Genomic DNA, 14088 nt, shown 5'->3' with positions numbered 1-14088 from the left:
TGTGGTATCATTTATTGTATGCAATCAACAATGCCATCATATTTTATGATGTATGGTGATGCTTTAATAAGAGAACCTATTCAGCTGCTTCTTTTCCCTGTGGAAAAAAATGAGAATTAGACAAAACCCAATTTTTCCCCAGTCATTTCAACATTTACTTAATGAATTAATATGCAGACATGAAGGATGTGGGTTTACCTTGGAGTCACGGCTCTTAGCTCTCAGTTTGTTGACCTGAGACTCGGCAATATCAGCTCGTTCTTCAGCCTCCTCGAACTCGTGCTGAACCTTCCTGGACTTTGTCAGGTGAGTGTTGGCCTGCTCCTCCTATGAAACATAAATTCTCGTTGAGATCCTAAGACTAGAGTAACAACAATGAAAATGTTTGCAAATAGATGGAGCATTTTTACATGATTTGAACTTACCGCTTCCTCAGCCTGCCTCTTGTAGGCCTTCACCTTCAGTTGCAGCTTGTCTACCAGAGCCTGCAGCCGGGCGCCATTCTTGTTGTCCTCTTCAGTCTAATGTATTTATGAACATGACCATTACAAAATTACATATTATCTTTTAAAATGGTAATTTAGTGAATAGGAAAACACTGTCACAAAGTAAACTTGGTATACCTGGTATGTGAGCTCCTTCACTCTCCTCTCATATTTACGGACACCTTTAATAGCATCTACTCCACGTCTCTGTTCAGCTTCAACCTCTGCCTCCAGCTCACGCACCTTCAGAAATGAATGATAAACTATGAGACTCATTCTGCATATTTTGTAATGTAATTTACTGTCATCTGTGTAACAGTTATCTTACCCTGGACTCCAGTTTCTGGAGCTGTTTCTTGCCACCCTTCATGGCCAAGTTCTCGGCCTCATCCAGGCGGTGCTGCAGGTCCTTGACTGTGACCTCCAGGTTCTTCTTCATCCTCTCCAGATGAGAGCTAGTGTCTTGTTCTTTCTTCAGCTCTTCAGCCATCATAGCAGCCTAGAATATGAATCATATATGCTAATTAGGTATGCCATACATACAATATCATATTATTTTAAATGTATGAGATCTGGATGACTATGGAATAAAATTTGAACCCACATCAGTGATGGCTTTCTTGGCCTTCTCCTCTGCATTTCTTGCTTCCTGAACACTGTCATCTACTTCACCCTGGACTTGGATCAGGTCAGCCTCCAGCTTCTTCTTTGTGTTCAAAAGACTGGTATTCTAGGAAGAAGAAAAAATACAGTTTAGCAATGCCTATAATGATGTGCACATATTATTTAAACATGTATTGATGATAGTATTAGTGAATACATTATTTTGTGTACCTGAGAGTGCAGCAGTCCAACACGCTCACTAGCATCCACCAGCTCTGTCTCAGCCACTTTGCGGCCTCTCTCTGCCTGTTCCAGACCAACCCTCAGCTCTTCAATTTCAGCCACCATGAGACCATTCCTACGCTCGACCATAGCAGCTTGTTCCTTGAAGTCTTCCTGTGCTCTGAGAGCATCATCAAGGTGCAGCTGGGCATCCTAATGTTAAGATTGTGTTGTAGAAACAGAAACAAGATCAGAATGTATCTGCACATAGAATAGCATGTATACAGTTGTCATGTGATGTACCTTGAGTTGTCCCTGGACATTCCTCAGCTGCTTCTGGGCCTCGGCAGCCTGGCGGTTAGCATGACTCAGCTGAATCTCCATCTCATTCAGATCTCCCTCCATCTTCTTCTTGATTCTCATGGCGTCGTTCCTGCTCCTGACCTCAGAGTCAAGGGTGGTCTGCATGGACTCAATCACCCTCTGGCTGTTCCTCTTGATCTGCTCCATCTCCTCATCTTTCTCTGCCAGCTTTCTGTCAACCTCACCTTTGACCTGGTTGAGCTCCAGCTGGATACGCAGAATCTTGGACTCCTCATGTTCCAGAGTTCCCTAAAATGTAGCAAATATTAAAATATAGCCCATGTATTCTTCATGTGGGCATGTCTCTATTGTTCAATAACATGTAAATTTCATGGACAATGGATAACAATAGCAATTCTAATGTAAAGCCTTCCAGTTGAAATCTCACCTCAGCCTCCTCAAGAGCTGACTGGATCTCTGATTTCTCGGTCTCCACCTGCTTCTTGGCCTTCTCCAGCTCATGGACGGTTTTTCCAGTCTCACCAATCTGTTCAGTCAGGTCTGAGATTTCCTCTGCAGAAGGTTATATTTAATATTGCAAAGTCAAAGAAAGCAGGCTATGTGTCTCATTCTAACTGGCACACATCATGAACATATTTCAAGTTATTGCTAACATCAGATGAGAACTCACGTTGCAGGTTCTTGTTCTCCCTCTTCAGGGTCTCCAGGTGATCCAGAGCTTCCTCATAAGAGTTTTTCATCTTGAACAGCTCAGTGCTGAGAGAACGAGCCTCTTTCTGAGCTCCCTCAAGCTCTGCCTGACCCTCCTCGAATTTCTGCTTCCATTCTGCCAGAACCTGCATAGTAATTTAAAATGAGCAATGTTACCCAATTTTGGAATGATTATTACTTTGACACTTCCAGTGGCTGTGACAAGCTAATCAGTGTCAACACACCTTATCAAAGTTCCTCTGCTTCTTGTCAAGGTTGGCAGCCAAACCATTGGCTCTCTCCACATCAATCATGAGGTCCTCAACCTCGCCCTGGAGCCTCTGTTTGGTTTTCTCTAGAGATGCACACTTGGAGTTCACAGCCTCAATCTGTTCCTCGGCTTCCTGAAGGCGCTGGGCAAGCTTTTTCCTGTTAAGCATTTGCGAAATGTAAGGATTCATGTATTGTATACTAACAAGTATTTTGTAGCGACCATTAGACCATTGACTCACTTAGACTCTTCAAGCTCCTCAGTGCGCTGGATAGCATCAGTTTCATACTTGCTCCTCCATTGGGCCACTTCGCTGTTGGCCTTGGACATTCCACGTTGCAGCTCTGCCTTGGCCTCCTGCTCCTCCTCAAACTGCTCCCTCAGTAGATCACAGTCATGGCGGGCTGATTGCACACCGTGGGCAAGGGCGTTCTTGGCCTGCAAAATATTATTGAAATAAAAACCAGTGAATGAATAAACATACAATCCTTAAAAAAATCCCTCACAATTTTCCTCACCTTAACTTCCTCTTCGATTTGTCTCTTAAACTCCTCAATCTGCTGTGTGAAGGCTTGCTTGCCTCTGGTCAACTGGGAGACAAGGGCTTCTTTCTCCTCAAGCTGACGACCAAACTCACCTAGAGGGATTTTTTAGTTGAAATGTGTTATATACACTTCCAACTGGCCCAGCATTAAAGTAAAAAAAATTGTTTCTAATTATAGATTGTGTCTTATTATTTATGGATTGAGTTGAAAAGTACATTTTATGAACAGGTCAATGAAGGAAAAACTTGCCATTCTCTGTCGACAGTCTAGCTCTCTGAGCACTGATGTCATTTATCTGGCGAACATTCTCATCATTCTTCGCCTTAAGTTCACTGAATTGGTCCTCAAGGGTGCGGCACATCTTCTCAAGATTTCCCTGTTTATTAGACAAGTTAAAAAATTGTGTGTTGTTCAAGTGTGTATATTCTGTACATTATGTATATACATTAAATAGCATTATACCTTGGCTTTTGCCACAGCTTCCATATTACTAGACAGGTCATCAATCTCCATCTTGAATTCACACTTCTCCTTCTCCAGCTTCTGCTTGACACGCTGCAGGTTGTCGATCTGTTCTCCCAGCTCTGCAACACTGTCAGCCTGCTTCTTGCGGAGAGCAGCAGCAGTGGATTCATGCTGTAAGGTGGACTCCTCAAGGTCACGACGCAGCTTCTGGAACTCGGCTTCACGCTTCTTGTTCATCTCAATCTGAGTAGCAGTGGCTCCACCAGCCTCCTCAAGCCTCTCACTGATCTCTTCAAGTTCCCTGGAGAGGTCAGCTCTCTGCTTCTCAACCTTGGCACGAGCAGCACGCTCAGCCTCAATCTCCTCCTCCAGTTCCTCAATACGAGCCTTGAAAGTTAAGAAATGTTGTAAATGAATGTATGCAACCGACACATCGCATGAAAACTTCCTGACAAGTTTGAGACCGATTTTAAATCAAACATTACACACCTGGAGCTCTTTAATCTTCTTCTGTAGCTGAGCACCCAAGGATTGTTCATCTTCAATCTTACTGAGATGTTGGCTTATCTCAAAGTCCTTCCTGTTGGGTAAAATACATCATCATAAGGTACTTGCTGCAATAACATATTTTGTGCATACAGTTTTCAAATTCTGTCCACATTACTTCTTGATTTTTTCATCAGACTGCTGTTTCTCATTCTCAAGATCCATGACGGATTCCTGGGCCAGTTTCAGATCACCCTCAAGCTTCCTCTTTGATCTCTCAAGGTCCATGCGGAGCTTCTTCTCTTGCTCCAGTGAACCTTCAAGCTGCAAAATAACACATGTTTAAAATTACAGCTGTAATATATTCCTATTAAATAGCAAATAGCATGTTAATGAACTCACATCATCCACTTGTTGCTCAAGCTTGGTCTTGGCCTTGGTCAGAGAGTTGACTTTGTCTTCCTCTGCCTGCAGGTCATCAAGAGTCTGCTGGTGTGCCTCTTGGAGGGCTTTCTTCTCCTTTGTGAGCTTAGCAATGCTCTCATCTTGAGAGGCCATCTCTTCAGTCAGGTTCTTCACCTGATTATGTAAAAACATATTGTCATAATTGGGTAATTGTTCAAATATTGGATGATATAATAAACATAGTGAATATCCATGAACCTTGTTCTCAGTGGCATGCTTCTCCTTCTCCACTTTGGCTAAGGTAAGCTCCAGGTCATCAATGTCCTTCTTGAGCTCAGAGCATTCATCCTCCAGTTTCCTCTTCTTAGCAGTTAGCTCACCATTCATTTCCTCCTCATCCTCCAGTCTCTCACTTGTCTCTTTGAGTTTTGCCTCCATCTGGATCTTATTCTTGATAAGTCCCTCACATCTCTCCTCAGCATCTGACAGATTCTCTGATTCCTATTTAGAACAAATGTGAAAAGGGGAAAATATTATATATAATAACATTTGCTCTGGAAAAGTTGTGAGAAATCAACAAAGCTTTCTGTTGCCATTTACTCACACATAAAGATGCAGCCTGCAGATCATTCTTCTCCTGCACAATAGACACCATCTTCATCTCCAGTTCCTTCTTTTTAGCCAGGGCCGTGGCCAGGTCTATTTTCATCTTCTCATAATTTTCCTTCATGTTCGCCAGCTCCTTCTCAGTTTCAGCACTCTGCAGAAGGGGCTTAATCTTGTAGTACAGCTTCATCCATGGCCAGTGTTTCACATTCATGAATGAGCGGACATTGTACTGAATGCCGTAAATGGCTTCCCTATGAAAGGAAATCACTGTTATGTACACACCATCATTTTGGTACTGCATTCAGACTTAATATATCGTTAGGATGTCCACTTGCCTCCTTGCCATCATCTTCACAAACTCCTTCCGCATGACGTAGCCACGTGCGAGAGCCTGAGTCATGGTGACCAGAGAAGCAAGTTTTTCATCTCGCATCTCCTCAAGAACACCTAGTAGACCAGCTTTGAAGAACACCTGATGAGAATATAAAAATATTATGGCCAATTCATTTCCATCAATTAAACAGTTTATTTTTTTCTTACTCAATTAGTTACCTTGGTGTGTCCAAATTTATACTCATCATGAGGCACATCAATAGACCCAAGCAGCTTCTCAGAGGCCTTCTTGTTGTCCATGAATGTTCCTTCAGGGCATGCAGCGGCATTCAGTACTTTGTACCTATCACAAAACAGTTCATGGTCACATTCGGGAGCTTCTTTTCAAAGTTATAAATGTCTGTGGTAAATTGGCAATACCTCTGCTTGAAATCAGCATAAATGATTCTGCTGGGGAAACCTTTCCTGCAGATTCTGATACCCTCCAGTACACCATTACACCTCAGCTGGTGGATAACCAGGAAGTTCTCCATCAGACCTGTGAAGAAGTTGTTACTTGATAATTATTTGTGACGAAGTAAAAGACTCAATACCGCTAAGCTTTTTTAATGACCAACAAGTGCAGAGAACATTAAGAACATTGGTTCGAGTATACCTGGAGTCTTTGACTCATTGGGAATCAGGCAACGTACAAAGTGAGGATGAGTGCTCCTCAGGTTGGTCATAAGCTTGCCCAAGTTCTCCTGTAGATATAAAATAAACACCAAACATTATTTGTGAAACTAATGATACAAAAATAAAAACTTGCAAAAAACGCATTTAAGGTTCTTCTTAAAATTTACCCTGAATGCTGCAGACACAGTCATCATGGAACCACCCTTCTTCTTGGCTCCCTTGCCGCCCTTCTCTGTTGATTTGTGGATTCATTAATATGAAGACTTTATCAATCAACTGACTTTTCTGAGTAGAAATTATTTATTATTTTAAACACAAAAATATTAATGAATTCCATTATAAAGTGACATTGTACATATAACTAACTTTTCTAAGTAGGCATATTGTTTATTTTAAAGACAAAAACATTAATAAATTCCCATAATCCTAATAAGCATTATAAAGTGACAGTGTACCTTCAACAACCACAGGATACAGGATAGGCATCAGCTTAACACTAGACTTCTGGTACAGCTGAACAACAGAGTCGTTCAGGGGATCCTTGTTCTTGTCCAGCCAGCCAGTGATATTGTAGTCCACAGTTCCAGCATAGTGCACCAGAGAGAAATGGGCCTCAACCTTGCCTTTCTTGGCTGGCTTGGGCTTCTCAAATGCTTTGGTTTTACCGAGGTGCTGGTCATACAGCTTGTTCTTGAAGGTAGTGTCTGAGGCCTTGGGGAACATGCACTCCTCTTCAAGGATGGAGAAGATGCCCATGGGCTGTATAAAATGTGCAAAAATACATCATGAAGAGGCACTGTTCTTGCCTATCCTGAATTCTAACATAACGTCACCACATTATTGTGTACCTTTTCAATGAGCTCAATGCAGGCAGCCAAGTCCATGCCAAAGTCAATGAACTCCCAGATGATACCCTCCTTCTTGTACTCCTCTTGCTCCAGGACAAACATGGTGTGGTTGAAAAACTGTTGCAGTTTCTCATTGGTGAAGTTGATACACAACTGTTCCAAGGTGTTGAACTGTCGGTGGAAATAGGATTAAGCTAATATATCACAAATGTTACAAAGTTATCTCCTCAATCCATTACCATGAATGCATACTTACATCAAAGATTTCAAAACCAGCAATGTCCAGCACACCAATGTAGTATTGTCTTGGTTGCTTGGTGTCCAGTTGCTGGTTGATGCGGATGACCATCCACAAGAACATTTTTTCATAAATAGACTTAGCCAGGGCGCTCACTGAGTTATTGACCTGAAGAAAGGTTTCATTTGAATTAATACCATTAGAATCCAGAGCCCTCTTGCAGATTTAATCAATTATAAATAATATAGGGTGTAATTGAGTTGATGCTGGTGCATGCACGGTGTCATTCAGAAATCTTGGCTCAGTAGTGTCTGGTCTCAGAGGATACACGAGGCTGCCCACAGTGGGTCATGTGGCTTATGGTGGCTTTGACCTATGGTGGCTTGGAAAAAAGTCAGCAAGGATGTTAGACTGAGTGGTAAATTCTGGAAATATGTGTCTGTTTTATTCCAGCTCACAAACAGGCCTAGTAGCATAACGTTAGCCCCTGCATTGCCAATAACAACGACCATCCCTGGAATAAACAATTTCTTTCCTAATTTAGTCAGTCCAGCTTCTTCACTGACTTTTCTCAAAGCCATCTCCGTTTTGTTAGGTTTCCGTATGCCAGGTACTGTGTCTTAGGGTGGTTTCACATCAGGGACTTATGACCGTTTCTGAGCACACTTGACCCCACTCTGACCCCAAAGTCTGTTTTGTTTCATCGTTACTTACAATACCAGCTCTCCACTTGGCAAGTGTAGCCTACTAGTCTACTCTTCTTCTTTATGTTTATTAGCGGATTGCAAGCCAACTAGGTGCATACCGCAATCATTCTCAGGCACGGAACTAAACCAATCGTTGCTAGTGTGGAAATGCCCTCAGTCCCCGGTCCCCGGTACAGACCCTGGATGTTTCATTTTGGTTAAAAGCACGAGGGTTTTAATATGGTCTAATGTTACGCCAGCTCGATGAGTATGAATTGCTTTGAATGTGCAGTCTTTGACACAGTGAGTCATTCCATCCTCCGCTGTACCAACTGGGCGTTGAGGGCACCGCACTGGCTCACCTCTTACCTCACAGACAGACAACAGTTCATCTCCCTCTCCGGTCACAACTCCACCCTTTCCTTTGTTACGCAGGGGGTCCCCCAGGGCTGAGTCCTTGGCCCCCTGCTCTTCATCTGCTACATGCTCCCCCTTGGTCACATCATCTGCAAATTCAAGCTGGACTTCCACTGTTGATGATACCCAGATCTACACCGGCGCAAAATCCCTTCAGACCCCACCCCTCACCCCTCACCCCTCACCCCTCACCCCTCACCCCTCACCCACATCCAAACCTGCATATCTGCAATAAAAACCTGGCTGAGTGACCCACAACTTCCTCAAAATCAACAGTGACAAAACGGAACTTCGTCTCATTGGCACCAAATCCACACTCAGCAAAACCGGACCCATCTCACTCACCATTGATGAGTCAACCATCACCCCCTCCCCCCTGGCTCGTAACCTTGGTTTCATCCTGGACCCCACCCTCTCATTCAATCCCCATGTCAGCTCCATCATCAGGACCTCATACTCTGCAATATTGCTCAAATCAGACACTGCCTCTCCCCCCCTGCTGCTGAGTCCCTCATCCACGCCTTCATCTCCTCCTGCCTTGACTACTGCAACTCCCTCCTCACCGGCATCACCTCCCGCTCCCTGCATAGACTCCAGATGGTTCACAATTCAGCTGCCCGCCTGCTCACTTACACCCGGTCCCGTGACCACATCACTCCTGTCCTCCACTCTCTCCTCCACCGGCTCCCCATCAAAGAACGCATCAACTTCAAATGACTCCTCCTCACCTTTAAAGCCCTCCACAGCCTGGCCCCCCCTTGTCTGACTGACCTCCTCTTCCCCCATCGCCTCTCCGATCCTCTTCCACTGTTACCCTCATCATCCAAACTCAAAAGCTTTGGTGACCGAGCATTCTCCAGAGCAGCACCCCCGACTTTGGAACTCCCTCCCCCAGACTGTCAGAGACTCACCCTCACTCTTCAAATCCAGACTAAAAACCTAGCTGTTCTCCCATGCTTACAACCTACCCTACAGTTGAAAATTAGCTGTTTGGCTAACACTGGCATGTTTACACTCATGTTAATTAATGTGGACTGTCCCTCAAATAAATAAATAAATAAATAAATAAATAAATGAATAAATAAATGAATGAATAAATAAATAAATAAATAAATAAATAAATAAATAAATAAATAAATAAATAAATAAATAAATACAAATACCCTTAACCACCTCCTCCACCCTTGCCACCCCCTCTCACCTTCCTTCTCTCCCATGTCCCTCCTTCACGCTCCCTCCATCCCCTCTGTTTTCCATATATCCCTGACTAGACATATTGCTATTTGTATCTGTTGCCTGTTGCTCGTTCTTTACTTTTGCTATTGTTATTTGTATCTGCTGCCTGTTGCAAGTTTGTATTTTTCTCATTTTCTGTGGACTCTTACTGTAAGCGTCTTTGGGTCATTGAAAAGCGCTATATAAAATAAATGAATTTGTATTATTATGTGGGGAGAGGATAGTCACAAGTGGGTCGTGCCCTCGACTTGAGTCGCCCAAGATCAGCCGTTAGGCAGATTCAAACAAACTCAACTGAAAAAGTAGGCTTCAACCAGTAGAGGGCAGTTTATATGCATGAAAATGATCAGAATCCATCAACAGCCATATACATTGGTTTAAAGCAGTATATATATATATATATATATATATATATATATATATATATATATATATATATATATATATATATATATCTATATATATATATATATATTAGGGTTTAGTTAGCCTTTAACCACATTCATGCGCTGGCCTTTGACTTAATTATGAGATTGTATAGAATGACGTAAACAAGAGAATGATCTGCTGACCTGTGGCACAGTCTGTCCTTTGGTGACATACTCATTTCCGACCTTCACTCTGGGGTAGCACAGAGCCTTCAGCAAGTCAGCTGAGTTCAGGCCCAGCAAGTAAGAAACCTTGTCAGCCTCTGAAAATGTCACAAAAATACATTTACTAGATGTATGACTGATTTGTAGTTTTCTTTTTTACTCATCCATGAAGTTAATCCTCACCCTCTGTGCCATCTGGCTCAGCCTGCTCTTCACGCTGCTTCTGTTTGAACTTCATGTTACCATGGTGGAGCACAGCACCAGTAAACTTGTAGATGGCCACCTTCTCTTCAGCGGTGAAGCCCAGAATATCAATAGCATTCTGTATTCAACAGAGGTATTGACACTGAGTAAGTCAATATGGAAAATACATTTTACTGAGTAATTGTGATGGAATGTTGAATCATAATAGATTAAGAAAAATGAAACATCACTGACATCAGTGGCCATCAACTCTTCTTTGTCATCAATGCTGGCCACAGTGATCTGACCCATGCTGCACATGGGGAAGTCATAGGGGTTGCTGGTGATGAGACACATTTCTGGAGATCATAAAAGGTTTAAAGTAATGGTTATGGACCATGTGAAGAACATGGGTTATTTTAACATTGCATCACAATGTTTAGCTCACCAATGATCTCAGGTTTGTGGTTGGTCATCATCTGGAAGAAGATGTGGTAGCCTCTCTCCTGCTCAAGCTGGTATGTCACTCTAGACTTCTCGAGCAGATCTATAAGTATTGTTTATATATTTATGATTCAAAATCTACATCACTGATAATGTTAGTCATTCTATTTAATGTGAAGTTGATACTTACATGTCTCAACATCAGCACTAGCCAGTTTACCAGTTGCGCCAAAGTGGATTCTGATGAATTTACCCTGTTTTGAATAGTACATTGGTCAACATCCCTCTGCATATGCAATATATTATTGAAGATATTTCTCAGAGTGTAAAATCCCACCATACTTACAAAACGAGAGGAGTTGTCATTCCTTATAGTCTTGGCATTACCATAGGCTTCCAGCAAGGGATTAGCTGCAATAATCTGGTCCTCCAGTGAGCCCTATAATATGTGTTTTTATATATTAATTTCAGTCGTACATTTGTATTTTGTCTAAATGTTTCCAGAAATGCTTTTTTTTTTTTTTTTTTTAGAAAAATACTTATGATAATATACCTTCTTTGAATCCGGCTGTACTCCACCACCCACTGAGATTGTTGCAAAGTACTGGATGACACGCTTGGTGTTCACAGTCTTTCCAGCACCAGATTCTCCACTGGGGATGGATATGTAGATTCAGAGAAATTAACTCAATTCATTTGATGCTATTGAGGTAGAAGTAGGTGCAATATATGTAAAACTTACGTGATCAAGACAGACTGGTTCTCCCTATCTGCAAAAGGAAAAAGAAATGTAATATATTTCTCATCTATGTAACATACATTATTGAATTTCTCGATAGTTTATTCATTTTCCTGACAAGAACATACCAACACTCATGAACTGGAAGGCATTGTCAGAGACAGAGAAGATGTGGGGTGGAGCCTCCATACGCTTTTTGCCTCTGTAAGCATTTACAACCTCACCATCGTACACTGGGAGCCACTTGTAGGGATTCACAGTTGCACAGAACAGCCCAGAGTAGGTCTGAAGGGGATGAGAGAGATATGACCACTCACAGTATGTTGTATGAGTCCATGTGCAATATTACACTTTACTCCATAGGCAGAAGAGCTTACGTAGATCATCCATGCTGCATAACGCTCTGCGAGGTTATACAGCACAGAGGCTTCATTGAGATGGGTCATCATGGCCATGTCCTCAATTTTGTCATACTTGGGAGGGTTCATAGGGTAGACATCATCCTCCTTAACTGTCTTCTCCTGAAATATTGAAAGACACTTTCAGCTTGTGTTGAAATTCCAACGGTAAGTTACACTGCTGTGAGTTTCATGAAGCTTCAACCTACCTCCTGGGTGGTAAGGACTTTGACAGTGACTTTGCCACCGTCCTTCTTCAGGATTGTACATTTAAGGTACAGCTCCTTAACATCAGCCACATAGGCAGCGGTTTTGGCATCAAACGGTGCAGCTTGAGCCTCAATCCTCTCCCTCTCTGGCTTACGGAGATAGATGGCGGCCTTGCCATAAATCTTCATCTCCGCGTCAGTACTCATGATGGCGGCTTTCTGTAGAATGACAAACAGAAATTAACTTTCCTCTTATCTGATGTGCTTTGTTTGCTTTGGAGATTGAACACTGTATGGAATCTTTATATTCTTTATATTCTGTAGTTTAAATAGAGAAAAGGTAACTCACTTTTTATACCACCCAATCACAGAGGAACTTCTCACAATCCCTAAATTAACAAAGATTTTTTTTGTTATGTTTATGAGTTGTTATTTGTGTTTCTTTTTTCCCCTTTCCCAATTTTTTTTATCCCATTTTTATCCCCCATTAGTGCTAATTTTAATTGATTTATCCTGGTTGCTGCTCCACCCTCTGTCGATCTGGGGAGAGCCGAAACTGGCTCCATGCTTCCTCCGAGACGTGGGCAGTAGCCAGCCGCTTCTTTTCACCTGACAGGGGAAGCTTCACCGGTAGGACATAGCACGTGGGAGGATCACGCTATTCCAACGAGTTCCCCTCCCTCCGAACAAGCGCCCCGACGACCAGAGGAGGCACCACATCAGCGACCAGGATATTGCATGTTTTGGTGTGGGGTTCCTATATGAAGGAAACCCCCAGGGGGCATGGGGAGAACATGCAAACTCCACACTGAAAGGCCCTTTTGACGACCCCACCGGGGCGGTGGTTATTTGCGTTTCAAGTGATACATGCAGCAGTATAGAGATTATGGATTAGTATATTATAACCAAAAACAGAGGAGGTACGGTGGTGTAGTGGTAAGCACTATCGCCTCACAGCTAGAAGGTCGTGGGTTCGATTCCCATCTGGGGACGAGGTGAGCGCTGAAGGAATGCGTGCCCGTCCGTATATCCCCGAGTGCCACCCCTATCGCCCGGGTGGGGGTCGACTAGGCCCCACGGCCTTTCTGTGTGGAGTTTGCATGTTCTCCCCGTGCCTCCCGGGGGTTTCCTTCATATAGGAACCCCCTTCACTAAAAACATGCATTGTCCTGGTTGCTTATGTGGTTCCTCCTCTCAACGTTGAGGGGCGCCTGTTCAGGGGGAGGGGAACTGGTTGGAATAGCGTGAGCCTTCCACGTGCTATGTCCTACCGGTGAAGCTTCCCCTGTCAGGTGAAAAGAAGTGGCTGACCGACTGCCCATGTCTCGGAGGAAGCATGGAATCAGTCTCGGCTCTCCCTGATCGGTATAGGATGAAGTAGTAACCAGGATAAACTTAGAATCAGCACTAATGGGGGATAAAAAATCGGGGAAAAAAATAATAAAAAAAAATAAAAAATAAAAATAACCAAAAACAGATTAGTATAATATACCTCATTTACATTTCAGTTATATTTAGAATTAGGAGAGACAAATTTCCCTCAGGCCAAAAATATAAAAATAAATAAATAAATTAAAATAAATATATTAACATTGAAGAGCTTTCCCCATCTCACATCATCCTGCCATTAATAAGTAAGGTTATTATACTACCTATTAATTAAACATGTATGTCAAGCACTAAACCTCTCTAAAAAATACAACTTATTTTCCAAGAATAACAGCTGAAACATCTCTCTCACTTACCAGCACTTCGTTGTCTCTGAAATCCCCTGCAGAGTGTCCATCTCCTCTTGAGCCTCTTTATATTAATCTTATTCTGCAGGCCAGGCAGAAACTAAATATGGGGCTGTCTTCAAAAGGATCTAATACGTTTTAATTTGAATGTGACGCTTCATTGGCCCCCATCTTGTAGGGCAAAATAAATCGCCCATGTGTCTCATGTAATACAAGATGATAAGTCACTTTCTGCCCTTCATTTTATG

At 42.6% G+C, this 14088-nt stretch overlaps 1 protein-coding gene across 1 annotated transcript; it reads right to left on the bottom strand.

Annotated features, from left to right (window-relative positions):
• LOC310798061 (myosin heavy chain, fast skeletal muscle-like) lies at positions 1-13870 on the bottom strand. Its single transcript, XM_083660541.1, has 41 exons — positions 13850-13870; positions 12454-12493; positions 12105-12323; positions 11875-12018; positions 11626-11782; positions 11501-11528; positions 11312-11411; positions 11105-11197; positions 10949-11012; positions 10763-10861; positions 10570-10673; positions 10315-10453; positions 10111-10229; positions 7218-7367; positions 6962-7132; positions 6569-6872; positions 6281-6345; positions 6094-6181; positions 5859-5976; positions 5658-5781; positions 5441-5577; positions 5101-5356; positions 4755-4997; positions 4494-4670; positions 4270-4415; positions 4095-4185; positions 3603-3992; positions 3390-3516; positions 3114-3232; positions 2837-3033; positions 2570-2753; positions 2305-2470; positions 2062-2186; positions 1614-1922; positions 1320-1523; positions 1090-1215; positions 814-984; positions 624-728; positions 426-521; positions 199-327; positions 1-97 (listed from the first exon to the last, which is right to left on the bottom strand). Exons 3-41 carry the CDS (start codon positions 12309-12311, stop codon positions 77-79), a joined length of 5793 nt encoding a protein of 1930 aa, XP_083516667.1. The 5' UTR covers positions 12312-12323; positions 12454-12493; positions 13850-13870; the 3' UTR covers positions 1-76.
• Between the last annotated feature and the right edge of the window lie 218 nt (positions 13871-14088).

The sequence above is a fragment of the Poromitra crassiceps genome, assembly GCF_964638095.1.
Source record: "Poromitra crassiceps genome assembly, chromosome: 25".
NCBI classification, from domain to species: domain Eukaryota; kingdom Metazoa; phylum Chordata; class Actinopteri; order Beryciformes; family Melamphaidae; genus Poromitra; species Poromitra crassiceps.
This window is presented reverse-complemented; position numbering and strand designations above follow the sequence as displayed.